The sequence below is a fragment of the Pelodiscus sinensis genome, chromosome Z, assembly GCF_052426305.1.
Source record: "Pelodiscus sinensis isolate ZL-2025 chromosome Z, ASM5242630v1, whole genome shotgun sequence".
NCBI lineage: Eukaryota > Metazoa > Chordata > Testudines > Trionychidae > Pelodiscus > Pelodiscus sinensis.
Window position 1 is genome coordinate 11,258,864 of NC_143085.1, and position 27,147 is coordinate 11,286,010.

At 46.2% G+C, this 27,147-nt stretch overlaps 1 protein-coding gene across 3 annotated transcripts in view; it reads left to right on the plus strand.

The window, feature by feature from the left end:
• RBM19 (RNA binding motif protein 19) overlaps positions 1–27,147 on the plus strand; it is a 159,076-nt gene that overhangs the window by 71,495 nt on the left and 60,434 nt on the right. For all 3 annotated transcript variants that reach the window (XM_075898196.2, XM_089775264.1, XM_075898197.2), the window contains exon 22: positions 26,351–26,456. In XM_075898196.2, coding sequence (XP_075754311.1) covers positions 26,351–26,456 — 106 coding nt within the window. The remainder of the gene's footprint in view (positions 1–26,350; positions 26,457–27,147) is intronic.

Consider the following 27,147-nt stretch of genomic DNA (forward strand, 5'->3'; position numbering starts at 1 on the left):
GTGGATAAGTTTAAAGATAATCTCCCTGCTGAAGCCCGTCAGGAGTTTGCAGCCATGACTTCGGAGGGCAGAACCATTGCCCGCATGGCCCTTCAGGCTTCCCTGGATGCTGTTGACTCTGCAGCCCGCACCATGGCATCGGGTGTAGTTATGCACCGTGGTGCCTGGCTGCAGGTGTCTGGAATACCTCCGGACGTCCAAACTATGATCCAGGATCTGCCTTTTGACGGCAAAGCATTGTTTTCAGAGCACACGGACTCCACGCTCCATACGCTTACGGACACGAGGTCCACTCTCCGGTCCTTGGATTCACACGCCAGCCCCTCAGTGTCGTCAGCTGCCCTACAGACAGCAGGGGAGAATGCAGTCCCCTGTGAGGATTACTGGAGACGCCGTCCTCGTGCCCCCAGTGAGAGTGTGGGGGCAGCTGCGGGCCCCTCATCCGCACAGGGTTGTCGATGTCGCCCAAGAGGGGACAACCACCGTGGGGTTGGTCAAGGCTCCTCCCAGTAGCCCAAGCACCTCTCTCATTGCGTTCATTGTGGCCATTACGTCGGCTCGCAGGGTCTCTGAGCTGTGTTAACTGTAAACCCGCCCTCCCTAGTGTTCTCAGACAATAATGTGAGGCTCCGCCCTCATCTGGCCTTTCTCCCCAAGGTGGTGTCACTGTTCCATTTTTCCCAAGAAATTTATCTCCCGGTTTTCTTTCCAAAGCCCCATGCATCCCCTAAGGAGCAAGTGCTCCATTCCCTGGATGCTAGACATGCGCTAGCCTTTTATATTGATAGGACTAAACCCTTTCGCAAATCCACACAATTGTTTATTGTTGTCGCTGACAAAATGAAAGGGCTCCCCATATCGACCCAGAGGATGTCCAATTGGGTCGCAGGGTGTATCAGGGAGTGTTATGCCTTGTCTGGGAAGGTCCCACCCTGGCTTACAGCACATTCCACCAGGGCGCAGGTTCCAATCACTGAAATCTGCAGGGCGGCCACATGGTTGTCGCTCCATACCTTTACAGTGCACTAGGCGCTGGCACAGCAGGCTAGGGAGGACACAGGGTTGGGATCTGCTGTCCTCAGCTCTGTATTGTAAATATGTTTGTTTTATCTGTACCACATTGCACTTTTCTACAGTTTTCCTGTGTTCAGTTAGTTGAATAAATTTGTTTGGGTTGTTCAACTTCCGTGGATTTCTCTTTCTCAGTGCTCCGATCCCTCCTCCTTGAAATGGGTTGGCTTGGAAGTCACCTAATTCAAATGGACATGAGCAACCACTCGAAGAAGAAAAGAACGGTTACTTACCTGTAACTGTTGTTCTTCGAGATGTGTTGGTCATGTCCATTCGATTTCCCCCCCTACCTCCACTTCATCGGAGTGTCCGGCAAGAAGGAACTGTGGTGGAGTAGCGCCAGCAGGGGTACTTATGACCCGCAATGGCAGCGCCACTCCAGAGGGCGCCCTGCCAGCGCTACAGGTACCTCTAGGGAAAACGCTCCGGAAGACGCAATACACACGGTGAGCACACCTAATTCGAATGGACATGAGCAACGCATCTCAAAGAACAACAGTTACAGGGAAGTAACTGTTCTTTTCCTCTATGCTGCCATTGTGTGTTTAATAAGATACTTACAATGAGAGACAACCTACAGCCAATAGATACTCAGACAAGAGGCTCTATTTGGGTTGTTTGACAAAGCAAACACCCAAAATCAAGATTCAAATATCAAAAATAGTATTAACGTGGTTTTTTTCATTAGTCTCCATCTAGGGATGTTAAATTCATGGTCATTTTCTAGAGTTATGTTCTAATGCAGGGCTATTCAACACGTGGCCTACGGGCTGCATGCAGCCCGCTGTGCAGTTTGGGTTTACACGGAGCTCAACACATGGCCTATGAATTGGAGCCAAAACCAAAAAGTAGTCAATGTAATGGTCTTCTGTTGATATGTGTTTAGTAGTTAAATTCCTGGACTGTCATTGCTCATTAAAAGTGCTGTTATATGGATGGAAATGGGGTAAATACTGCATTTTATCAATTTCAGCGGAACTGATAAAAATGGGGTCTGTATGTTGTGTAATCTTGCCTTAATCTTTGTATTCATACCCGTCAGTGTGAAAGAAGCTATTTGCATATATTTGCATGTATATTTTCACGCTTAAGTTGCGGCCCTTGGCATGTGCTATGAGTATCACTGTGGCCCTCGGAACTTCCAAAGTTGAGTAGCCATGTTCTAATGCTATATGCAGTCCCCATTTTTAAAAAGCCTAAGAGATGGGTGGGTGTCACATGCCACACTCAGTGATCTCATGACTGTTGTACTCAAGAGAACAGGCGCTGAATGTGAACTTCATTTTTTTAATGTCTTTTCCTCTTTTAATCTTCCATGTGTGCGTCTCTGTTCTTATTGAAATAATTTGGTTACTTTTGAAGTCATTTTGCAGCTTTATAGGAATGAAAATCCTCTTAGAAGTATATCTGTGTTCCATATTTATTCTCCATCAGATCTCCATCAGTGTACTATAACTGAGCCTAAAATTAAGGTCTGTCAGCTGCTAGAACCGGAATCTCAGACAGGTATCTAACATACACTGTTTTCTCATGTATCTTACGGAATTGGTGGTTTTCTTGGTGACACCCAAAACGCAATAGAATGTGTTCTCAGTTCCTGATGTCCTCCATGGTACTGAGAATTTAAACCTCTGTCTTTGAAACAGACTGACTTAGAAGTAAGGATATTAAATCATGGTTATCTGGCTAATCATCTACACAATTAGTCGATAATGACCTCTCTGCAGAGCTCCAGCGGGGATAGCTTGTGGAGCTGGCCTGAGCTGGGACTGAGCATTTAAAATGCAGAGATGCCGCATCCTGGACTAGTGCGATTGGGGACTGCTCAGTCCCGGCTCACGCCAAGTCCAGCAGCCCTTGTTTGTGGCAGCCAGGGCTAGCCATTGGGAGTCTGTTCTGGCAGCAGACCCTGCACACGGCCAGTCTAGGCTGCCTCGAAGAGGGGCTGCTGCTGGAGCAGCTCCCCCATCCCTCTGCCTCCTCGGGAGGTGGCACCATGGAGACAGTGCTGGGGGGAACTGGCTTTAAAGCTGGATCCCCCAGTACCATTTCCTGTACTCCTTCCCCCTTTCTCCCCCCAGCTGTGTCTCAAACAGAGGCAGCAAAGGAGGAGGGGAAGCAAGTAGTCGACTACTCGCTAACATCCCTACTCAGAAGGAGGCTTTTGGAGAGATTATTTATGGTGGGCTCCTGTGGGTACTGGTTTTTTGTTTTTTAATTTAAATTGTGACCATGGCTTCAATTAAAAAATTTAGATGGTTATTTTCTGGGGAAAGTCATAGAATCATAGAATACTAGGACTGGGAAGGGACCTTGAGAGGTCATTGAGTCCAGTCCCCTGCCCTCATGGCAGGACCAAATACTGTCTAGACTATCCCCGATAGACATTTATCTAACCTACTCTTAAATATCTCCAGAAATGGAGATTCCACAACCTCCCTGGGCAATTTATTCCATTGTTTGACTACCCTGACAGTTAGGAACTTTTTCCTACTGTCCAACCGAAACCTCCCTTGCTGTAGTTTAAGCTCATTGCTTCTTGTTCTATCTTCAGAGGCCAAGATGAACAAGTTTTCTCACTCCTCCTTATGACATCCTTTTAGATACCTGAAAATGGCTATCATGTCCCCTCTCAGTCTTCACTTTTCTAAACTAAACAAACCCAATTCTTTCAGACTTCCTTCATAGGTCATGTTCTCTAGACTTTTAATCATTCTTGTAGCTCTTCTCTGGACCCTCTCCAATTTCTCTACATCCTTCTTGAAATGCAGTGTCCAGAACTGGACGCAATACTCCAACTGAGGCCCAACCAGCGCAGAGTAGAGTGGAAGAATGACTTCTCGTGTCTTGCTCACAACACACCTGTTAATGCATCCCAGAATCATGTTTGCTTTTTTTGCAACAGCATCACACTGCTGACTCATATTCAGCTTGTGGTCCACTATAACCCCTAGATCCCTTTCTGCTGTACTCCTTCCTAGACAGTCACTTCCCATTCTGTATGTATGAAACTGATTGTTCCTAAGTACAACACTTTGCATTTGTCCTTATTAAACTTCACCTTGTTTACCTCAGATCATTTCTCCAATTTGTCCAGATCATTTTGAATTATGACCCTATCCTCCAGAGCAGTCGTAACCCTTCCCAGCTTGGTATCATCTGCAAACTTAATAAGCGTACTTATTAAGGGAGTTAGGCACCCAGCTCTCAGGCCCAGTCAAGCCATGGGCTATTTTGAAATGTGTGTCACTGCCATGGTGACTTAATGCTTTCAGAACTTGAAACTAGAGCCCCTTCTTATGTGGGGTGCTCTCCATGGATGATTTTTTTGCTTGGCTTCAGCCTCAGTCTCTTACATGGTTTGGGGTAATTGATCATGGGTCTCCTGTTGACACATGCAGGTGTACTGCTCAGCAGGAGCTGCATCTGTGTACCAGAGGGCAGAACTTGGCACTTTGGGGTAGGTTTGCATTGCAGGTAAGCACCCATGGCAAGCCCTGGTCAACTGACTCAGATCACAGGGGTGTACCTTTAATATGTAGATACTTGGGCTTTGAGACTCTCCCTCCCTCGCATGGTCCCAGAGCTTGGGCTTCAGCCTGAATATCTACACAGCTATTGACACAGCCTGAGTCAGCTGACATGGGCCAATTGGGGGATATTTAATTGCACCTTTGGAAATGCAGTCTCTTCTGTCTACAAAAGGTCTTTTTGTAGAGATTCTGCACTAAATTTTCACTACACAAAACTCATGTGGAGGCCTGAATGTATCTAGCTCAGTGGAAAAAATCTGTAATGAACTATAAAGGATAACTGCAGCATTTCTTGAGTGATACAATGTAGGCAAACAACCACCACACACATTTTTTTTTAATGATCGGTAACTCATTCTGCCTTGGATATTAACAGCTCCATGAGTTAGGCACCCAGCTCTCAGGCCCAGTCAACCCATGGGTTATTTTGAAATGTGTGTCACTACCATGGTGACTTAATGCTTTCTCAACTCGGAGGTCCTGCTTCTGAAATTTGAGCCAAGGGCTTTGTCTTGTATCAGTGGAATGAGGATTATTCTACTACTATAAATACCACTGACTTCTTGAAAGCATTCTATGAAGACTGAAAGATGGTACTAGGAAGGAAAAACTCTTATAAAGATATTGGGAACTGAGCATGTTCATCCGTTTTGTGAAATGGGGAGAAGTAACAGATCTAAATGAGATTCAACTGGGATTTTTAAGCCACCTAATAGAATTGAATGCCCAGTTCCCATTAAAATTAACAGGTATTAAGTGTCGAAGCCCTGTAGGTGGCTTTGAAAAATCTGAGCCTCAATATGTAAGTATATGTACGGTTCCAAGACTGTTTCTAGCTTCAGTGGTGTAATGTGTGATCAGGGTTTTAAAGCACAAGAAATAAATTCAGATATTCTGGTAATAATTCAGATACCTTGTCACTGATAAACTCTCTGATCAAGTAGTTAAAATGCTACGGGGCAGGGAGAGAGGAAGTATAAAAGAATTTAAGGTTACTATGGACTTAATTGTGTAGGGGGAGACAGACTGAATATGTTTGCAAAGTGCATTCCCAGAAGATCAAGCAATGAAGCTTGTTAGACTTTTATAGTTCTTCCATTCTAATCCATTTCTGTTCATCTAATTCAGAAGACATTCCAGTGGGAATCTTAGTCATTGCCTCTATGGACTTCTCAGAGATCACCAACATGTATCTTCCGAGGTGTAGCTTGAACTGGGTTCTCTTTCAGTCAGATTTAGATTATTTCAGCTCAGCCATCCAGCATTCCCCACCCTTCCCTCCCACCACTATGACTTTGGTTAAATTATTCTGTAGGAGCCAGCACTGTAGAGCTAAATTACTGTGACAATTGTACCATGGCAACTGTACCTGTCTGTCTGTCATTCTCCTCTAGTTGCAGCTGAGAAGCTGTCGAAAAAATAATCATTATTTGGGAGGTAGAAGGAGTGTGCAGGGAGGAGGAGAAGAGACAGAATTTAAAACAATACAATTTAGCTTTCACGATCACTGCAAATCTGCATAGACCTGGGAAAGAACATTCCTTTAACACACACTTTAAAATAAATCTCTTTACGGAATTTTGTATCTTATACAACATTAAACCTTGCAAAGTGGGATTAAATGAAATGAAGAAACCAAACCTGATACTAGCACCTGTTTAGAAATGGAGGGACATTGACATTTTAAACCCCTTTGCTGTGCTGCTGAAAAAAGATTTTTTCTGTTTTTGGAATTATGCTTACTCTGTTCAGCATGCAGCATAACTGTGTAATTACACGATAGGCTGAAGTAGAATTTAGTGCCAGTAATACCAGTTATAAAGAAGAGGCCTAATTATGTAAATCTTCTCAGGTAAATGTAAATAATACATCGGGGGCATGGAAGGGCATAATTATCGTTCTGAAAACCTGCCTAATTACTAATTTACTTGGAATTTCAGAAAGCTTTTGATAAGATCCTTTATAAGCAACCATTAAGGAAAATAAACTGAATAAGAAGCAAAACGTTACATTTCTGAAAACAGCAATGGGAAACAGTGCTGGTGAATAGCTTCTTAGAAATCTTTTGAGAGGATGGATGGGTTTGTGGGAAGCATTCTGAACTAGGGATGTAAAATCCCATTTAATCAATTAACCATTTAAAGCCAATCCCTTCTCTCCCCTGCACTCCCATCTGACAGTCCTATTCTGGACTAGTACTAAGAAGTCCAGGATTCTGATCCTGGCTATGGCACAAACTCACTGTGACACCTTTGGTAAGTTTCTTTCAGGTTTCCCCATCTATAAAAGGGGCTAATTGTTTGTATGGGTATTGAGGGCAAATTCATAAGCACTCAGAAGCAGCACATATGGTTCCACCCGAGTCCCATAGAAAATTCAGTTAAAAACATGGGTAAGACCTATGGGTGAGCATAGGGACAGTAGGTTTCTATATATTAATGGTTTGGAAGGTGATATATCGTGAGGAGGCAGGTGTTGGAAATATGTCAACTTATTTCTCTTAGCAAACCAGCAATGGATTCCATGCCGAGATGTATTTAAATCGCTGCCAGAACAGAGCAGGATGATATGAGAGACTGGACAAACTGGAGAAATGGTTTAAAGTAAAACAGGATGAAATGGAATAATGATAAATGCAAAGTACTCCACTTTAGGGATGTTAAGGACTAGTCAACTATCCGATAAGCAAAAGCAGGGGCTCTTTGTATGTTTCAAAGGAGGAATGTGGAAGTGCCTATCGACTTGCCGAGTAGTTGATGGAAATTCCATCGACTACTTGACTGGTCAGTTAACCACAATTTAACATCCTTACTCCACTTAGGAAGGAACAATCAGTTGCACACATACAGAATGAGAAGTGACTACCTAAGGAGTATGACAGCAAGGGATCTGAGGGTCTTAGTATGCTACAAGGTTAAATATGAATGAACAATGTAATGTGGCAAAAAAGTGAACATCATTCTGGAATGTATTAGAAGGAGTATTGATATCAAAACACAAGAAGTCATTCTTCTCTACTGTGTACTGATTAATCCTGGAGCATTGTGTCTAGTTCTCGGTGCTGCATTTCAGGAAAAATATGAACAAATTTGAGAAAGTGCAGAGAAGAGCAACAAAAATGATTAAAGCTCTAGAAAACATGAACTGTGAGTGAAGATTGAAAAAATTGGATGTATTTAGTCTGGAAAAGAGATGATTGAGAGGGAACGTAACAGTTTTCAAGTATATGAAAGGTTGTTAGGAGGAGGAGGAGGAAGAATTGTTCTTTTTAACCTCTTATGATCAGACAAGAAACAATGGGCTTAAATTATAGCAAGGGAAGTTTAGGTTGGATATTAGGAAAAAATTCCTAATGGTCAAGGTATTTAGCCGCAACTCTGAATATGTAGGATGATGTGAAGGGAGAAGAGAGTTAGGAATTGGACCAACTGACTTCAGTGGAGTGGGAATGCAGGGATGGGCAATAATTTGTAATGATTTTGGCAAGTGGTCAAGGGCCACATTTCTACCAGGGTGGTTAGGAGTCTGGGACAGAGGTTGGATGCAAAAGGGCGCTTGGTGTAGGAGACTGGGGTACAGGAGGGAGTGTGGAGTCTGAGAGGGCGTTTGGGTGAAGGAGGGGGTCATGATCTGGGGCAGAGGTTTGGGGTGCAGAGTCCAGGAGGGAGTATTGCTGCAAGAGAGGATTCTGACCTGAGGGTGGGGCTCTTGGAGGGGTACAGGGCCTGGGAGGGAGTTGTGACCTGGGAGAAAGGGGTGCAGAGGGTTTGGGCGATGACTTGGTGCAGGATCAAAGAGGGGCTCTGGGTGCCAGAGAGGATTCAGACTGGGAGAGAGGGTGTAGGAGAGTGTGCAGAGTCTGGGAGGGAGTTGTGATTCGTGGGAACAGTGTACAGACAGTTTGGGTGGTAGCCTGGGGCAGGTAGTTGTGGGGGTAGAAGGGTGCCAGAGGTAGGCTCTGGCTGGGAGGTGCTTACCAAGGCAGCTCCCAGTCAGCAGCCCTGCAGGAACCTGAAGGCTGCAGTCACAAGCGACTGCATGTGGCTCTGCTCTGGACAGGGGGCGGGAGGGAGTAGCTTCATTGGCTTCCCCTACCATCAGCAAAATATCTCAGCTGCTATTGGTCAGAAACTGGCCAATGGGAGCTGAGAGATTTTGCTGAGGGGTGGAACAGAGCACATGCCTCCCTCCTAGAACAGAGCAGCCACATTTTAAACATAAGGGTTCCAGTAAGGCAACTGTCGGCTGCATCCTCTTGCCCACCCCTTGCATCCTCTTGCCCACCCCTTGCCACCCACTCTGGCAGCCTCTTGCCCACCCCTGTATTAGAGCCACATAGTGTGTTCTACCCCACATGCTGCACATGTTAGTGAAAAACAGAGGGGATGCTTTCTGAATTATAATCATAGAACACTGTAGCCACCTTGTCTGCAGCACTGTATTCAGTGTTGTTCCTTCTGTTCCTGCACATCTGTATGGAGAAGGGTCCTAAGGAGAGTGCTAGATAGAGGCAGTTTGGTTAGTACTGACACTGTAGTAAATTTGAATTTTGAAACATTGAGCCCTTCTGGATGATGAAAAAGGCTCCACTTAATTTACAGTATTGTGGATCCCTCAATATTAGGCTTCCACTGCAATTTTGACAGTAGGAATCCAGCTACGTGAGAGGTCTGGAAGCAGGAGCCCCAGGCAGCTATTAGTGGTAGACCTCACTCTCAGCCCCAGGCTTCCTCTCTCAATCCCAGGTGGCCAACAATGGACGCTTCCATTGTCAGTGTTGAACACAGCAGGGCTCCTGCTGTTGTCAGCTTTTCTAAATTACCGCAAATAATAACGGTCTCTTGCTACTTTCCATGATTTTCCGTAATTATTGACAATCATCCTATGATTCAAGTAGGGCCTTAATGATAATGAATGCAGGCCCATACACAGGGGTGTGTGCAAAAGCACCCCCCAGGATCCTCCAAGTAAGCATGCTCTGGCTGGCCAGGGGAAGGCAGGAGCGGTGTGCTTCCCAAGCCCCTCTCTCCCATTCTCTGGCCGGCCAGGGAAAGGCTAGGACTGATTTCCCTGCTTACTTGCGGGAATATGGGGGTGCATTCACACCCTTGTGGTCCTCATTTATAAAAAAGCACCCCCTGCAGAAATTCCTGTGTATGGGCCTGGAATGTGATAAACACATACTAAAAGCCACCTTAGACTTGTCTCCCTTGAGAAATACTGGGTAACCCTGTGGGGAATTTGCTTGTGCTTGGGAGAGTCCATGTCTACAAAAGCTGATGCTTATTCTACTAAACTGCTACTTCACCTCTGTTAGCAGTAGATGCAGCATGTTTCTTCTTGTTTACCATGCTTCCTAGCTCCTTATAACCTGAAGGTAAACTCTGGGCTAGCTCCATTCCTCCAAGCAGCCATGACATCATATAATCTATACAAATGCCTTTACTCCAACGTCTGTGGGAAGATGGAGAAGGATACAGCAATAAAACTTCAATCAACCATGAAAAAAGTCAGCTGATGGTCACCTGTGAGAGGAAGATATTGGCTGGCAAGAAGAGGAAGGGCAGAGACTTCAGCCCATTAGCAGGAATATTAAGAAAAGAAGGGATTTAATGTGAGTCAAGACAAGAGGAATAGTGATAGAGATGCAGCCAGATGTTAATCTGGTGTAGCTGAAACAAAAGACAGAACTATTTAGCACTTTAAAGACTAACAAGATGGTTTATTAGATGATGAGCTTTCGTGGGCCAGACCCACTTCCTCAGATCAATATGTGGAAGAAAATCGGCACAACCATACACAGGCAGTCCCCGAGTTACGCGGATCCGACTAATGTCGGATCCGCAGTTACGAACGGGGATTTTCTCACCCCGGAGGACTGGAGCGGCGGGACGCCTGGTCCCGCCGCCTGCCTCCTCCGGGGCGAGAAAAGCTGCTCCCCATCTCCCTGGTCTGCTGGGGGAGCCAGAAGACCAGGGAGACGCTGAGCAAAGCCGCGGAGGACCTGGGGCCCGACCCGTGGCGCTTCCAGATCAGCTGGTAGCGCCGCGGGTCCGGCCCGGGTCCTCCACCGCTTTGCTCAGCGTCTCCCTGGTCTGCTGACCAGGGAGATGCTGAGCAAAGCTGCGGAGGACCCAGGCCGGACCGCAGCGCTGATCTGGAAGCGCCGAGGTCCGGCCCGGGTCCTCCGCCGCTTTGCTCCGCATCTCCCTGGTCTGCTTGGGGAGGGGGGGGGCGCAGCTAGTGCCCTCCCCCCAGCAGACCAGGGAGACGTGGAGCAAAGCCCGGGGCCTGTGGTAAAGCAGGTGGGACGCTGCCGGTTGGTCCCGCAGCACCACTCCTTGACGTTACTGGACCAACCTGGCAGCACCCCAGCTGCTCTGCCCCAGGAGTCCTGATTCAGCCGCTGCTGATCAGTTTCAGTTGCTCTGCCCCGGGCTTCCTGGGCTTCCTGGAATCAGCCGCTGATCAGTTTCAGCAGCAGCTGACTTGGGGATGCCTGGGGTTCTTAAGTTGAATCTGTATGTAAGTTGGAACTGGCGTCCAGATTCAGCCGCTGTTGGAACTGATCAGTTTCAGCAGCAGCTGAATCTGGATGCCAGTTCCGACTTACATACAGATTCAACTTAAGAACAAACCTACAGTCCCTATCTTGTACGTAACCCGGGGACTGCCTGTATACCAAAGTGATACAATCAAAAAAATGAACGCATGTGAAATTGACAAATCAAATTTTAGGACAGAGTGGGGGTGAAGACTCTAATTATCTCACCCATTACAAAGATAGCTTCCCCAATTATCATCCCCTAATGTCATTACTTCACAGAAACTTCCCCTATTATCACCCATATGTCATTACCTCACAGACACTAACCTTCCCCCTCACCTCCACTCTGTTCTAAAATTTGATTTGTCAATTTCACATGCGTTCATTTTTTTGATTGTATCACTTTGGTATATATGGTTGTGCCGATTTTCTTCCACATATTGATCTTAGGAAGTGGGTCTGGCCCATGAAAGTTCATCACCTAATAAACCATCTTGTTAGTCTTTAAAGTGCTACATAGTTCAGTCTTTTGTTTCAGAAGACAAGAGGGTGAGACATGCAGAGAATTAGTGCTAGAAGAGAAAAGCCAAGGAACTTAGCCATAGTGCTCCAATACTGAATCACAGAGCTAGGCTGCTTGAAAGGATGTGAGCACAATAACAGGGTACTGAGGCAGAGAAAAGGTAGGTTTGGGACAGGAAAGAAGTGAGAATTTTAAAGCAACATTTGCTGGCTGGTACAAACTCTGCAGGGTGGCAGTGTGAGAGGTGCACTAGAGTAGATGTGAACAAAAAGCAGTGTTGCCATCCCCGTGCAATGGCTGAAGTAAAGATTTTGGAAGAACTGCAGAGAGTGGATATAGAAATCGAGGCCACCAGCACCAGGATTTTCATTCCATGCATCCTCTTTGCTTCATCATCAGCTTTTTTTGTCTTTTTTTCTTGTACTTGTTCACAACATGTCATTTTATTTTACCATGTGGTCCCATTGACTAGTTTCCACCTCTCCTATATTCATAGTAAGTTCAAAAGAGAAATAAAGCCACACTTTGTTTGCAAGTCCTTCCTCTGGATGTGTCACTAATGACCATTCTAATTATGATATTTCACAGTCTCTGTATTCAGGGGCTGCCTGGTCCAGCTGCTGTTTGACATCTCACCGGATTGTTTGAATATTTTTGCGATGAAATGGGAGTAGGTTCTGGGAGGAAGTGACCACTTGAGAGGAAGTCTGTCTTTTTGGCAACAACACTTGTTTCCACCTAAAGCAGAATTACAGGTTTGCTAGTGGGCCATTTCTCAGAGAGGCTTTAGAATAGTTTTCCAAATTGAGGAGTGAAGTGGGGTGGGGGTGGGGAGTCAGAAATTAACATGAAAGGCTCCTCTGCCACACTGTGGAGAGTCAGCAGTGGCGATAAAGTGAGAGGATGCTTTGTGCCTAGCCGGCGACATAATTGGCTTTCCTTCCTAGCGAACTTTGCAAATGATGCTTTTTAACTCATCGGCGAGATAAACAGTTGCTGTGGCAGGTGCGCCGAAAGCACCGTCTGGATGTAATTAGACATGTTTGCGAGAGAGCGCTCTGAGAAATCTACTGTGGTGTTCATTCTGGGCACTTCCCATGGGCCACACTGTCCACCCCCTGCTCCTCTTGCTCTCTGTCAATTCTCCTTTTGTCATAGAAAGGAAAGTCGTCCTGCTGACTTGCTTCTGTGTTAGTTTGGACCATGTGTACACCACAGAATAACTGTTAGGTGCCCTTTGGCTGCAAAACCCCAGTTGGCCAGCTGATTCTGAAGCCTTTCTCTCTCTTAATCACACAGGGCTTGAGGCAGTTTGCCTTGTTTGCAAACCAAAATCACACTCTTGTGCCTTGAAACTCATCAGACTATTTGGAGTGCTATTTTCTTTACCCCTTGAAAATGTTTGCATTTGAATTGCACCTTTTTTATCCAAATGCACTCTGCTAACATTAATTAAGGAATTAAGCCTTATACCACTCCATGAGGTTGGTAAATATCATCCCTATTTTGCAGGTGGCAGACTCCAACAACAGGGCTGTTGTGATTTTCTCAAAGTCATATAGCAAATCTGTGGCTGAGTCTAGAATAGAATCCACAATTCCATTTGCATGTTTTAACTATTGGATTATTTAACTGATCATCCTTTGTAGCCAATTATGGGTTAACAAAGCTCTAAATACTGACATCCATTTCAGATCTACCTCTAAAGGCTATCACTGGCATTTTAAAGATAGCCACTCTTGATTTCTATTGAATGTTTAAATAGGGTCCAGCCAAATATCATTCTAGGCTGTCACCACTTTTTCGTGGAGCGGTCTGCCTACCTGGAAACTTTGGTGTCACTTTGGGAGCTAAAATATTTTTGTTTTCTAATTGTACTTCTGTCACACTCAATCTAGTCTTAGAATCTTCAGGGAAATTAACTGTATCCATTGAATGGGATTCCAAAGTGATATGGCATAGTTCAAAATCAGCTAACTCACCTCTGAAGTACAGTAGCTTTGGGGTGGAATGTGGTATTATCCAGTAGCGCATACCAATATTATCTAACAGTGCAGTTCTTGAGTTTGAGAAAAGCATCCTCTCCAATTGAAAGTACAGAAGGGAGTATATCGGCAGAGAATTATTGTGCAAGATGGAATTTGGCCTGGACATCAGGTCTAACAAATCTATACCCTTTTAAAGTGCCATGGGTTATTAATGATACGTAAGTGGGGCCATTTATTTTCCATAACATACACAATGGGTCACCTCCAGGACACCATATCCCCAAAACTATTGTAGGTTATTCACTTAGTGCTGACTTGGCAAGAAGAATGCCATGTGAAGGGTAAGCATCATCATCTTCTTGCAGAATTCCAGACTTTCTTTTGAGGTTTCCTATCTGTGTACTGGCCATGTTCAACCCTGCTTAGCCTCTTGAGATCACAGGCTGAGCTGGCATTCACAGTAATTTTAGATTCTCTTTTGTTAGTAAAGACACTTCTTTATGAAGGGGGAATCTGTTTGTGTTATGTCCAGCATTTCCTTCTTCCACAAGGCATACTTCCTGTTTCTGGACTTCTGCTATAGAGAAGCCTCCAAACAAGTGCAGGTTAAGCAGAAAGCCAACCAAGTTTGAAGACAAAAGTGCCATTTAATAAAAAATGAGAAGCACACCAGACTGGATCTTCATTGTCATCCATGCTAAGTGGACACCTGCTTGTATCACTCTTCTTGAGGGTCAGTATCCTCTCCAACAGTCTTGCCTAGTACAGGAAAAGTCTATTGGTGTGAAGTGTTCAGGTTTGCTCCCTGTTGGGTTATTGTGGGAGTAGTCCCTTTTTAAGATTGCTTTAGTTGTGCTGTTCTGCTGGAGTCCCTCCAACTACCACCTTCTGCCTTATTTCTCATTCGGGGTTGCCAATAAGAAGAATGATAGACTTGTTTCCGCATGTCAGAAGGTTTTACTCCATTCCTGCCCTCCTTCGCGCATTCATTCATTCATTTTCTGAGGTTACCAAGGAGACATTATTGATGATGATGATGATGATAGTAATAGAGAAGATGTATGGCAGATTAATTCCTGAACTCTCTAACAGGATTTAAGCTAACAAGTGAGGAGGGCTTTTTTTTCTTCCTCCTTTCAGATATTTCCTGTGCTGGGGATAACGACACCAAAGAGTGTTAAATTAGTTCTGAATGTCCACCTCTGGCTGTCCACATTCTTGTAACGATTTCATTAGCTTGAATTATCCACGTTATTTTCTTGTAATGGGATTAGCTGTACTGGAGTCAGCTGAAGACCTGGGGGGAGGAACATTCTGCTGTGTATTTCATTAACTCTCTCATGTAGGGGGTGGAACTGACCACGACTCAGCCCAGGGGCAAAACTATTTGGCAGGGTCCTTCATTCCAAAAGGAGGAGGAAAAAGAAAAGAGGCCATTATTCCTCTGCAGTCAAGAAATCGGTGGTGGAGCAGAGACTGGCGAGGAATAATTTGTTCGTGATCTGCTATTTGGGGGTGATTTTGGAAAAAAATAATTAAGAAAATCATTGCCAAACTATTACTAAATTTTGCTCTGATGATGTAGAATTCAGGCCTGATGCAGCAATGAGCATTTTGCAGATCAGTGAAGGGAGAAGCTACACTGTGCTTGTGCCTCCTTGGAAACTTTGCAGTCATTGCCCAAAAATCCCTCTATCCCTACCCCCGTGTTACTGGCAAAGTGTTCTATTTTTCTTTGCTAAGCTTTGCAAAGATTTGCTCAGAATGGGAGATGAGCTTTTTTAGCATATATATTTGGGGAGGAGGGTTCTTCAGGTGTGATTTCTTGCAACATTATATTAACCATCTTGTTCTTGGGATGTACTGTATATAGTCTTGTGCAACCACTTGTATAACTCAGTGGTGAAATTGTGCTCTCCTTTCTGGACACTTTCAACTGAGTTTGCTTTGATTAGACCATGACTAACAGCTTATCACACTAATTCTGATTGATCTTTTCTCAGTGTCATGGGTCTAAGAATAATGACACCATTTCAGAAATTTATAATGTGAATGGGCTACATTATGGAAGCATCCAGTACAATTGCTGTGTTATTTATATAGTGCCAAAGGCATGCTAGACACTTTGCAGAGAGGAAGAAAAACTCCCTGCCCTGAAGAACTTACAATCAAAATAGACATTATTCAAATGGCAAATGCAAGGAAAGGACATAGCAAAGATATAGAGCAGTCAAGGTTGGAACATGGCTTGCTGAGCTAGTATTTCTTACTGATTTTTCTTGTAGGATTCACAGCAGAGGTTGTCCATGAAGAGAATTTGAAAGAGGAAAGGCTAGGCACCTAGGGATAGTATGCAGTCTGCTGTGTAAGAAAGCAGAGAGGTATTTGTGAGACATGGGCAGTCCAGGCTGAGGTGGTTGGTTCAGCAGTGACTGTGGGTGATAGGGCGACCCAATCAGAGAAAGGAACAGGTAAGTAATTCTGGTGGAATATGAATGAGTTTAGTGGTCAGGACCAGACGTTTGAACTAAATGTGGTGAAACGTGAGGACATCAGTGGAGGTACAGAGAGCTGGAGTGAAGAGTATGGGAGGGGCAAAGGATGCTGGTGAGGAAGAAAGTACAGTAATTGAGATAAGGGCCCAGAAAGGATTTGGATTGTGGCCAGGAGGGTGGTGATGGACTTTAGAGGTGTTATGGAGGCAGGATTTAGACATGGCCTGGATGTGGAAGGCAAAAGAAAGGGAAAGGGCTTGTGATGATCTCTAGGTAACCGGCCTTAGTGACAGGAGGATGGTGCTTATTGGCAACAGCAGCAGGCACTGCAAAGAAAGGGTGGCCATGTTTGTTTTCACCGTTATATTCACCATTAAAGGAGCACAAGATCTAACACCAAATATCTTGGGCCTTCCTGTGTTGAGAAGTGCCAAATAACTTTTTCATTATCCACCAAACTAAATCAAGATACAGATCCATATAATACAGGTTGAACTTCTGAAATCTGGGGCACTCTGGTGCTGGACTATAGATGTTGCTGGACTACAGAGCCCCAGCGGCTGGGAGCGGGTGCTGGCTGGGTGTCTGGCAGCCAGGAGCCCTGGTCCAGGGCCCAGCAGCCAGGCAGATGGTAGAGGAGCTGGCGGTGATGGGTGGGGTCCAGTGGTGACCAGGAACCCTGCAGGCCGAGGAGTAGAGCCCAGTGGCTGGGGCAGGGAGTCCAGGAGCAGAGTCAGCAGCCACAAAGGGAGCATTGACCTTCCCTGGTCTGGCAAACTACCTGGTTCTGAGCGTGCTGGACCAGGGAGGTCCATACTAGCTGGGCTCTTGGACAGGAAATCCTCTCATCTTGTTCATTTGCCAAATGTGAATTTTGGCTTATCCCAGTGAATCCTCCAGGTCTCACATCTCCATTGAAATCCTGCAGGTTGTACAGGTGCAGATTAGGGATGCTAAGGACTAGTCGACAAGTTGACTATCCAATAAGCAGATGCTTATTGGATAGTCAGTGGACTAATTGATTCCCCCTTGCTGCCCCTATCAGCTAGAGGCAGCAAAGGTGGGGGAAGAGAGGGTACTTCAAAGCGACAGCACAGCACAGCTCACGCATGGCTCAGCTGTGCAGCGCTGCCCCTTTGAAACACCGCCTCGGTGTTTGAAAGGGACAGCGCCGAACAGTTGAACCAGGGATCAGCGTGTGGCTGCCCATTTGAAACAATGAGACAGTGTTCAAAGAGGCAGCACCACACAGTTGAGCCTGGGATGATCCTGAGTTCTGGGGAAATGCCGCACGGAAATTCCATCGACTACTCGACGAGTCAATTAACCTTTACTTAACTCCAGATCTGTACTAAGGATGTTATGTGCAATTGCGAAAAAGTATGACTCCTCATGAATCCATATAGGTAATTTACCCCAGTAGGGCCAACATGCTTTTGTCCGTGCATGAATGTTGATCAGTTTGAAAGAAAGGCTCTGCTACATCTTTATGGAGTGAGAGGTTATGCACCTGTGACCCTGTAAGTCCTATCATGCTCTGAGGCAGTGTGATACCTGACACTAATCCACTAGGAATGACTCCGGGTATTCAGAGTTCTTTGAGTGTTTGCTCATGTCCATTCAGCATAGGGGTGTGTGCATGCCATATGCACCGATACTGGAAGTTTTTCTCTCAGCAATATGCATAGGAGCCTGGATCTCGGCACAGGCATCCAGTTCAGTCACTGCTTGCAGCTGTCGACATGCAGCCCCCTTTTACGTCAGAGGACTTTCAAGTGATGCAAGACATACTGACCATTCCAGTGCTGTCATCAACAGGGCCTGTTGGGCCCAGGTGTAGAAGTAAGCTGCTGCTCACTACCCACTCACTAAGCATTCAGTGCTCGTGTTTCCTGGTGCACCTGGATTGGAGGCACCTCCATAGCCCTGCCGGATCAGTACAGGTCTTGCCACAATGTCCCGTTGAGTCGCCAGAATCCTGTACCTTGGAGCACAGACCTATGCAGGCATACACTCAGTGGCCACAGAAGAACTGTAGAGTGTTTCACCATACAGTTTGCACCAAACAAGGCACTATTCACCGTCTGTGCTGCTCTCCTCCATGCTGATGCTCACTGGCATAGAGTGCCTTGGGTCTCCAAGCTTGCCCTGGCAGATTGTGGTCAGCCTTTCAGCATTGAAGATCGCTATCTTGATGCTGTGCTTCGAGCACTCTGAGTACCTCCAGGGACTGCAAGAGCCCCCCAGCCAGATACACCAGGCCCCACTCCCGGTTACTGAGATCACAATTGGTAGGTCCTTGGCACTGTACTGTGTGTACGGCACACTCTGGATCTTGGGACTCGGCCAATGTCCAATTGGTGGGTGTGGCCTTGGACTCCGCGTCCCTGCTTCCGGCACAGCCCTCAGCACCGTGGTCAATTATGGCAGACAGTTTCTTCAATTCTGCACGTCTCCAAGAGATTGGAACGGAAATAGTTTGTGCTTTCCAGGGGCCATGATTACCTTTATATTCACCCGCCGCCCGACTCCCTTGTGGTAGAGTCAGTGAACCACAGGGGTCATCTGAGCCAGCCCACACCTACACCAAAGAACAAGGACTCCAAATGACTGGATCTGTTTGGGAGAAAATTTTATTCCTCAGCCAGCTTTCAGCTGCAGGTGGCCAGCCATCAGGCACTCTGACCTCAACTGGTGGCAGTCCATGGCCATGTTTGAGATGTCGCTCCTGATGTGTCTAGGAAAGAGTTATAGGTGCTTTTAGAGGAGGATTTGGCCATGGCATATGCGGCTCTGAGGGCAGTCTCGGATGCTAAAGACTCAGCGGCAAGGTCTATGGCCTCAGCAAAGTCCATGAGAAGGGCTACATGGCTTCATCTTTCTGGGCTGTCCCTGGAAGCCCAGAATTTGATCCAGAACCTCCTCTTCGGTGGCAAAGCCTTGTTCACAGAACAAACAGATATCAAGTTGTATGGGCTCTAGGACTCTCGAATAACTTTTAAAACGCTTTGTGCCGTGGACAGAACAGAAAAAAATCAAGCTGCAGCCAGTGCAGCCCAAGGTGCATCTGGCCAGGCAGCACCCAACCCAGAGGTGTGAGATGTCATTCTGCAAGAGACAAGGTCAACAATAGCAGTCCAACTCTCAGGGCTTATCACCCATCTTAGACCCTCAAAGAAGAATGCCTTTTGAGGATATGTTCAAGGGCAACATCGCAGACAGTCCGGATCCTCCCTGCCCCTTCATATTCCAGCTCTGCCCTTTCTTGCCAGCATGGGAAAGGATCACCTTGGAATTTTGGGTCTTAGCAATAGTGCAGAATGGTTATACCCTCCAGTTGGCCTCGACCCCTCTCTTCCACCCACCTCTATGTTCCTCTTCAGGGGCCCTTTTCACGAGCAGTTCCTAGAGCAAGAGGTAAAAGAGCCACTCAACCCGGGGGCAGTGGAGGAGATAAGATACCAGCCAAGTTCCCCAACCATTAGTTTTACTCCCACTGTTTAATTCCAAAAGCCAAAGGTAGTCTCAGATCTATTCTGGACCTATGAAGCATGAATCAGTACCTGGTCCACTTCAAGTTCCACCTGATTACCATGGCATCCATCATTACCGAAACTGGATCCAGTAGCCACAGCACCCAGAGTATTCACTAAATGCATGTTAGTGGTATTGGCCTACCTGCATCAGCTAGGGCTCCAGGTGTGTCAGTACATGGATGATTGACTAGTCAAGGGCCACTCACAGCAGAAGATCCAATGGGATGTCAGTCTCCTCTTCACGTATCAAGTATCAGAGGGGTAGCCATGTTAGTCTGAATCTGCAAAAGCGACCAGGAGTCCTGAGGCACCTTATAATCTAACGGATTTATTGGAGCATAAGCTTTCGTGGGCAAAGACCCACTTCGTCAGATGCATCTGATGAAGTGGGTCTTTGCCCATGAAAGCTTATGCTCCAATAAATCCGTTAATTATAAGGTGCCTCAGAACTCCTCGTCGCTTCTTCACGTATCGACATCTCAGGCTCCTGGTAAACAACATAAAGTCATTATTAGTCCTAGAACATAGAATTGAATACATAGGTGCAGTGCTCAATTCTGTGACTGCCACGGTGTCCCTCCTTCAGATCAGGTTCAAGGCTCTGTGGGACCTCATTGATCAGCTAATCCTACCCTGCTGACTGGTGTAGGTGTGCCTGCATATTCTTGGCTGTATGATGACATGCATTTATGTGGTACTGTTTGTCAGGCTCAGAATGAACCCTGTGCAACTCTGGCTGGCATCGGTGTACTCCCCAGCACAGCACCCACTCGCTCGTGAGGTCACGGTGCCTCTGCACATTCTTCATGCCCTGTGATGATGGACAGATCCCTGCACTCTGCTCACCAGCATCCCATTCCAGCAGCCCCAGCATTCACTGTAACTGGTGTCAGACACTTCAGATCAAAGTTGAGGAGCTCACCTGGGAATGTTTCAAATGCAGGGACAGTGATCTCAGGACAAGATGGTGCTCCCTATCAATGTCAAGGAGATCGGAGTGGTCCAGAATGTGTGAGAGGTGTTACTGCCTCATCTATAGAGCAAGGTGGTTCGGGTCTTCATGAACAACATGGTGTCCATGTTGTACATCAACACGCAGAGAGGAGCCTGGTGGGCGCCCCTGTGCGAGGAGACAATCAACTTGTGGGAGTTTCATGCCCTCCACCAGAGCATCATGGAGACTTGCTACTTCCCTCGCAGCTGTAACGCAGTAGCAGGGTGTCTGACCAGAGGGTTCTCTTATGAGTGGTCCTTCCACCCGGAAGTTGCATGTGGGCTTTTCTGGGATTGGGGATCTCCCTTAGTGGACCAGTCCATGATGCAGCACAACATGCAGTGACCTGTCTTCTGTTTGTGAATGGGCTTAGAGAAGGCTCAGTCTCCGACGCCTTCCTTTTTTCTTTCCCGCTGATAAACAAAGTTCTCCGGTTGATCAGGCAGGACTCCATGCAAGTCATCCTGATCATACTGGCTTGTCTTCACCAGTACTGGTTCAGTTCCCTCACGAGTCTCCTTCAACAACCTCCTCATCTGCTGCTATGCTGTCTGGACCTGCTCTCCCAGGACCACGGTAGCCTCCTCCACCCGGACCTTCAGCCACTTTATCACACAGTGTGGCTGCTCCATGGCTGAGTCAACAGGAGTTGGTATGTTCAGTGGGGGTACAAAAAGTCCTCCCTGAAAGCAGGAAGCCGTCCACTAGGGTGAACTACATGTCGAAGTGGAAACAGTTCTCTGCCTGGGCGTCCCAGAGGGGAGTGGTCCCCACAAAGGCTCCATTTCAACTCATCCTAGGGTACTTTCAGCTAATCCTAGGGTACTTCCTTGCTCTGAGGCAGGAGGGTCTTGCACTGGCCTCCATTAAGGTCTATTTAGTGGCTCTCTCAGCCTTCTACCTGCCAGTCCAAGGACACTCAAGCTTCTCTCGTGACTTCGTGAGTCATTTCTGGAAGGGCCCTGAAAAGGCTTTCCCGCAGGCACCAACCCTTTTCCCACAGGGGACCTAAACTTGGGGGTCCACACTAGGCTCACTGGGTCTCCCAAGTCACTGATCACTTGCTCCCTCTCAATGTTTTCGAGGAAGGTGGTCTTTCTTGGTGGCCATTACGTCAGCCAGGTGGGTCTCCAAGCCACGAGCGCTAACTTCAGAATCTCTGTACATGGTCTTTTTCAAGGATAATGTGCAGCTGAAACTGCACCAGGTCTTCCTCCCAAAGGGGGCCTTGGCATTCCATATAAGCCAAGACATCTTCTGGTCTTCCATCCAAAGCCTCATTCATCCAATTAGGAGGGACGTCTTCATGTTCTAGCCCTGGCATTGTATCTGAAAAGAACGAAGGCCTTCTGTAAGTTCACATGGCTGTTTGTGGCCTTCACAGAGAGAATGAAAGGCCATCCAGTATCATCCCAGAGGATATATAGATGGATTACCACCTGCATCTGTAGAAGTTATGACCTTGTGAGCATCCTAGTCCTGAAGGAGGTCAAGGCTCATTCAGCCAGGCTCAGGCCTCAGAAGCAGCCTTCTTGGTGAACGTACCGATCCATGAGATCTGTAGAGCGGCAACATGGTCTTTGGTGCACCTTTTCACGGCGCACTATGTGATCACACATGCAAGAGACACTGTAGAGCGGTGTTGCTGTCTGCCTGCTCTTGACTTTCCTACTCACCTCCATGAACACTGTTAGCAGTCACCTGTGTTGAATGGACATGAGCAAGCAGGGCTGGCTCGACCCATTCCTGCGCCGCAGGCAGCGGGCGTGCAGCGCATGCGCGGCTCTGCCCCCGGGCGCGCAGTGCCTGATTGCAGCTCTAAGGGGCTCCACATGGTCGGGTGCGCAGCGCTCCTTACAGCTACCATCAGGCGCCCCCCATAGCTGCCTGGCTAGCCCCCCCCCTTCCCTTAATTCGGCCCTGTGAGCAAGCATACAAAGAAGAAAAGACAGTTACTTGTTATGTAATTGGTGTTCTTTGAGATGGGTTGCTCATGTCCATTCAAGTTCCCATCCTTTCTCCACTGTTGGAGTTCCAGAGTTCTTTCGGCAAAAGGGAACTAAGGAAGGAGGGCCTGGGAGCACTGTATATAGTGCAGCACATGTGCACCTTTCCAGGGGATGCTGGGACCCAGGCCCCTATAGATACTGCTGGGAGAAAATCTTCCAGCACAGGTGCTCGTGGCAAGTACACACATGTATGCTGAATGGACATGAGCAACACATCTCAAAGAACATCTGTTACAAAGCAGGTAACTGTCTTTTATGTATCCTTGGGCCAGAGTCCTCCTGTCTTAAGTGCTCACTGAATTATAATACCCGAATCACTGCTTGTTTTTGTATCTTTTAAACTCTGCCCCATGGACAAGTAAGTAGCACAGAACAAATGAGGGAATTCAAATTGCCTTCTCAGCATCTCCACTTGGTCTCTAGTTGCTTCGGAGAGTTTGAGCTCTGGTCTTGGTCATGAATGTCCCATAACGAGAGGAAACCATCTTGTTAGTCTCTAAAGTGCTACATAGTCCTGTTTTTTGTTTCAGCTACACCAGACTAACACGGCTACATCTCTATCACTATTCTACAATACATCTCTGTGTGTTAGTAGCTGTAACAGCCAGGTTCTTTACCAACCCTCTCTGAAAGTCCAGTTTGCCACATAGCCATCAGAGAAACCCTCTGCTGTCACAGAGAGCTGCATTTTCACCCTGACATCAAAGTTTTAAAGTTGGTTATAGAAGGGGGATGAGGCATGTCATTGATCTGAGTTGGCACCCCTATCTCCCTCTCTCCTTGTATGTAAGGGATATTCCATTCAGGAGTAATTCCATTCAGGGTAATTGGCTTTTCTCCTTCTCCCTCTGTCTTCCCTCCCCCATACCAAAATAAATAGCAAGATGAAAGAAATAATTGGATATGCAAGGTGTGAGTTTCTCCACTGAGGTGGCAAGGGGAACATTAAAGGCCCAGTCTCTTCATTTCATTCACAGCTGCTTGTATGGTAATTGCTGTGTTATAGTTTCTAATTATCAACACAGTGGGGTGGTTTTTCTCCCTATCCCCAGTGGGGTCACCTGTGCTTCTCTTGGGAGCCATGGTGTATACCCATCTTCCACTCCATGGTATTTTGCTGAAGAAGGCCATGTGGTGGTTTCTTCTGAGCATAGCAGTAGCTACTCCATGGATACCACTGACAAGTAGCTCAAATCTGGTGTTGCTTTCTGCTCTCTCCCTAAGCCCAAGGGACTCAGACTGACTCAGCTCCCATGATGGTGTAACTTGCTCTCATGGAGCCCTACAGGTGTGGTAAGTCTGCCCTGCTGCCTAGGTCATGGTTATGCCCACCTCATGCTGTTGCTGATGTCCTGCACTTTGGGTGAGTCTGAACAGAAATGTTTTTCCAGACCATCTGCCAAAACAAAAAGACTCAGGGACCAATACTAATGATTTTATTGATCTCAGCACCATACTACAGAGAGCTCCAGATGGAGTTCCTTCCCAGACTGCTCACCCTGTCAGTGACAGAATAAAGCAATTCAGCATGTTTCACTCCTGGACCCACTTACCTGGCTTCTTGTGGGTAAGACGCTGGACTGGGAGGCAGGAAAACAGGGCTCTTTTCTCATCTCTGCCACTGCCTGTGTGTGACCTGGGTCAAGTTTTCTGCTCCAGATTTTCAGCTCTCTGCTCCAGATTTTCAAAGATATTTAAGTGTTGCTTTGCTCATCGTTGCTCACCTTTCTTAGTTGTTTCAATCTCTGAAAATCAGTGGTACCATGGAAAGACATTTCCAAATCTGGGCATTTGTCCTCAGTTTCCCTTTTGTTAAAATGAAGGTGATGCTCACTTGTCACACGTGAGAGTTGTGGGACTTCACATCATGGTTATACATAAGCGTGAGACTTATTCCTGTGGGAAGGTATATTATCATTTAAGATCAAGATATCATGAATATTCTTCATTTCCCCTTTTAAGGCTCTTCATATGCTCCATACCAGGCAGTGTCACCAAAGAACCAACGTTCCCGGAAGGCATGTCACAGTGCTGTTTAGTGGTTAGAGCACTGGGCTTGATGTCGGTTTTCATGTGACCACTGACCTGCTGGGGTTGCATGGGCAAATTACTTCCTCTCTGTCTTTGCTTCTTTTTTCCCCTCTCACCCTTTGTCTTATCCCTTTAGATTTTAAACCCTTTGGGGTGGGGACTATCTCTTACAGTGTGTGCATAGAATAACAAGCCCCAATCTTGTTTAGCTCACCCAGGTACTCTCTAATACAAATAATAATAGAGAAGTAGATGGAGTTCTGGTAGTCTCAATTCCCTCCCCTCAGCTGCCTTGTGAGAGATTGTTTTCAGAAGTGAAACAAGGTAATGTTTCTTGCCGCTTTTAGACTTGAGCACTCCTGCTCTCTAAGGCTGTTGTGTCTCTTCTGTTTTATTCTGTTTGTTTGTTTCCTTAGCGCCATCTCAAAGGGGGTGGGAGAAAGCTACAAGGAGCAGGCGTGCAGATTCATTTTGAGGATTCATAATGCTACATTTACACACCACACTGCCTGAGGAAATTGGATAGATGAATGCCTGGTCATGCTGCCAGTGCAGCAGGTTAACTCTCTGGATTTAGCTTATATCATTTCACGAGAGCATTTACGGCCTTTACTGTGTTTAGTCCCAATCGCTCTTTGGCATTCTAGCTTCTCCAATCTCTTTGTGTATGTGTAGATTTTCAAATAAAATAACACATCTATCCAGACCCTGTTCACATTAAATATTTATGGTCTGCAATTTGTGCATATATGTATGATAACTGGACGTTAAAAAGAAAAGAAAAAAAAGAAAGGGAACTAAGAGGCAGTGAAGGTGGCCTCTTGCCTTGGAATTTCTAAAATGGCAGCATGTGTGTCTTTCCCTCCGCGAGTGTGCGGAAAGGTAAAGCATTCAAAATCAGTTGTGGGCTCTCACAAGTGAAGCTGCCCTGCCCCAGCCCAGTGAGTGTTCTGTGGTAAGAGAATCGCTTGAAAAGAGAAGCCTATCGGACAAGATTAGGAGAAAACTAGTCAACTGCATGATGCAAATGCTTTCCGATGCTACTCAGAGGATATTCATGTCCACAAGGAGCGAGCAGTAGAAGCTGTGGGAGGTAGAAGGGAGTTTCCCAAAAAAACCATGCTAGCACTGTGGGTATGCCTGGCATAATGTTTTATCCCCATCAGCTCCTGTCCTTTCCTGGTTCACATCAGCAGCTGATTTTAAATACCACCTGAAAGGAATTGAGAGTTCACCACAGATTGTGGCTATGAGTGCTGGTGCCTGATGTTAAATTGATAACAAGGAGGAGATGAACTTGTATGTTCAGCACTGTGTACAGTGGTACTACCCAAATTCTCACTTTCCTTCCAGGAGAGAAGAAACAGGCCAAATACTGAAGAGATGTCTTCTGCTCTGTTGGGAATTATCCAAATGGAGCACTATTAGCAGCCAAGTTCTGTCACTAAATGTGACCTAGAGGAAAATGGGTTAATTATGGTAGAGCATTTGCTTAGCGATCATTATGTAATTGCAACATCTGCAAGACATACATGAAAGGGGACATCCCTGTGATACCCCTGCTTTGGCTCATAAATGAGGTCGGTTTTTACCACAGTATTTTCCCCTGTCTCTTCTTCATAGCACCTTTGGAGAGCTGAAGACCGTCCGCCTGCCAAAGAAAATGGCTGGGACAGGGTCACACCGTGGCTTTGGATTTGTGGATTTCATCACCAAACAGGATGCCAAGGTGAGCACTGTGGCACAGTTCTCTCTCACTTTCTCTTCTTTTTCCAGCTCTTAAATGGTGAAAAGGCAAAAGACAGACAATAGTTTTGTTTAGAGTATGATTCAGTCCATGTTTCAGCAATCAGTAGTTTACTTTGTTGGGGTTTTCGTTGTCTGCACTTGTGCTTTGCAGTGGTTCATTTTCCTTGTGCTTAGTTGAATAAATCAATGGGAGCTCTTGCAGAAGAAAGATGATAAACGTGCAGGAATTCTCAGACTGTGGGTTGGGACCCTCTTTTAATGGAGTTGCCAGGACTGGCTTAGACTTGGTGGTGGTGGGGGCCAAAGCTGAAGCCTGAGGGCTTAATCCCTGGGTGGTAGGGCTCAGATTGCATGCCCCCCACCTAGGGCTCCCCATCCGCCAGGGCAACCACGCTCCATTGGGCTCAATCTTCTGCTGGGGTCATGTGGTAAAAGTTGTTGTCAGAAGGGGGACACAGTGCAATGAAGTTTGAGAACCCCACTGCTACAGTAATGAGACTTTTTGAAAAACACTTTCTAGAGCACCTTTCTGAGTAGACCATCCGAAGAGCTGAGCAGTGTCTTTAGATAAGAAATGCATTTTAAATACAGACCTGTTAGCTGATTAAAAAGCTCTTTCCAAACAGCCAATCTCATGTTGTTTTAAAGGAGGACTTATCCTTAGTGGATTT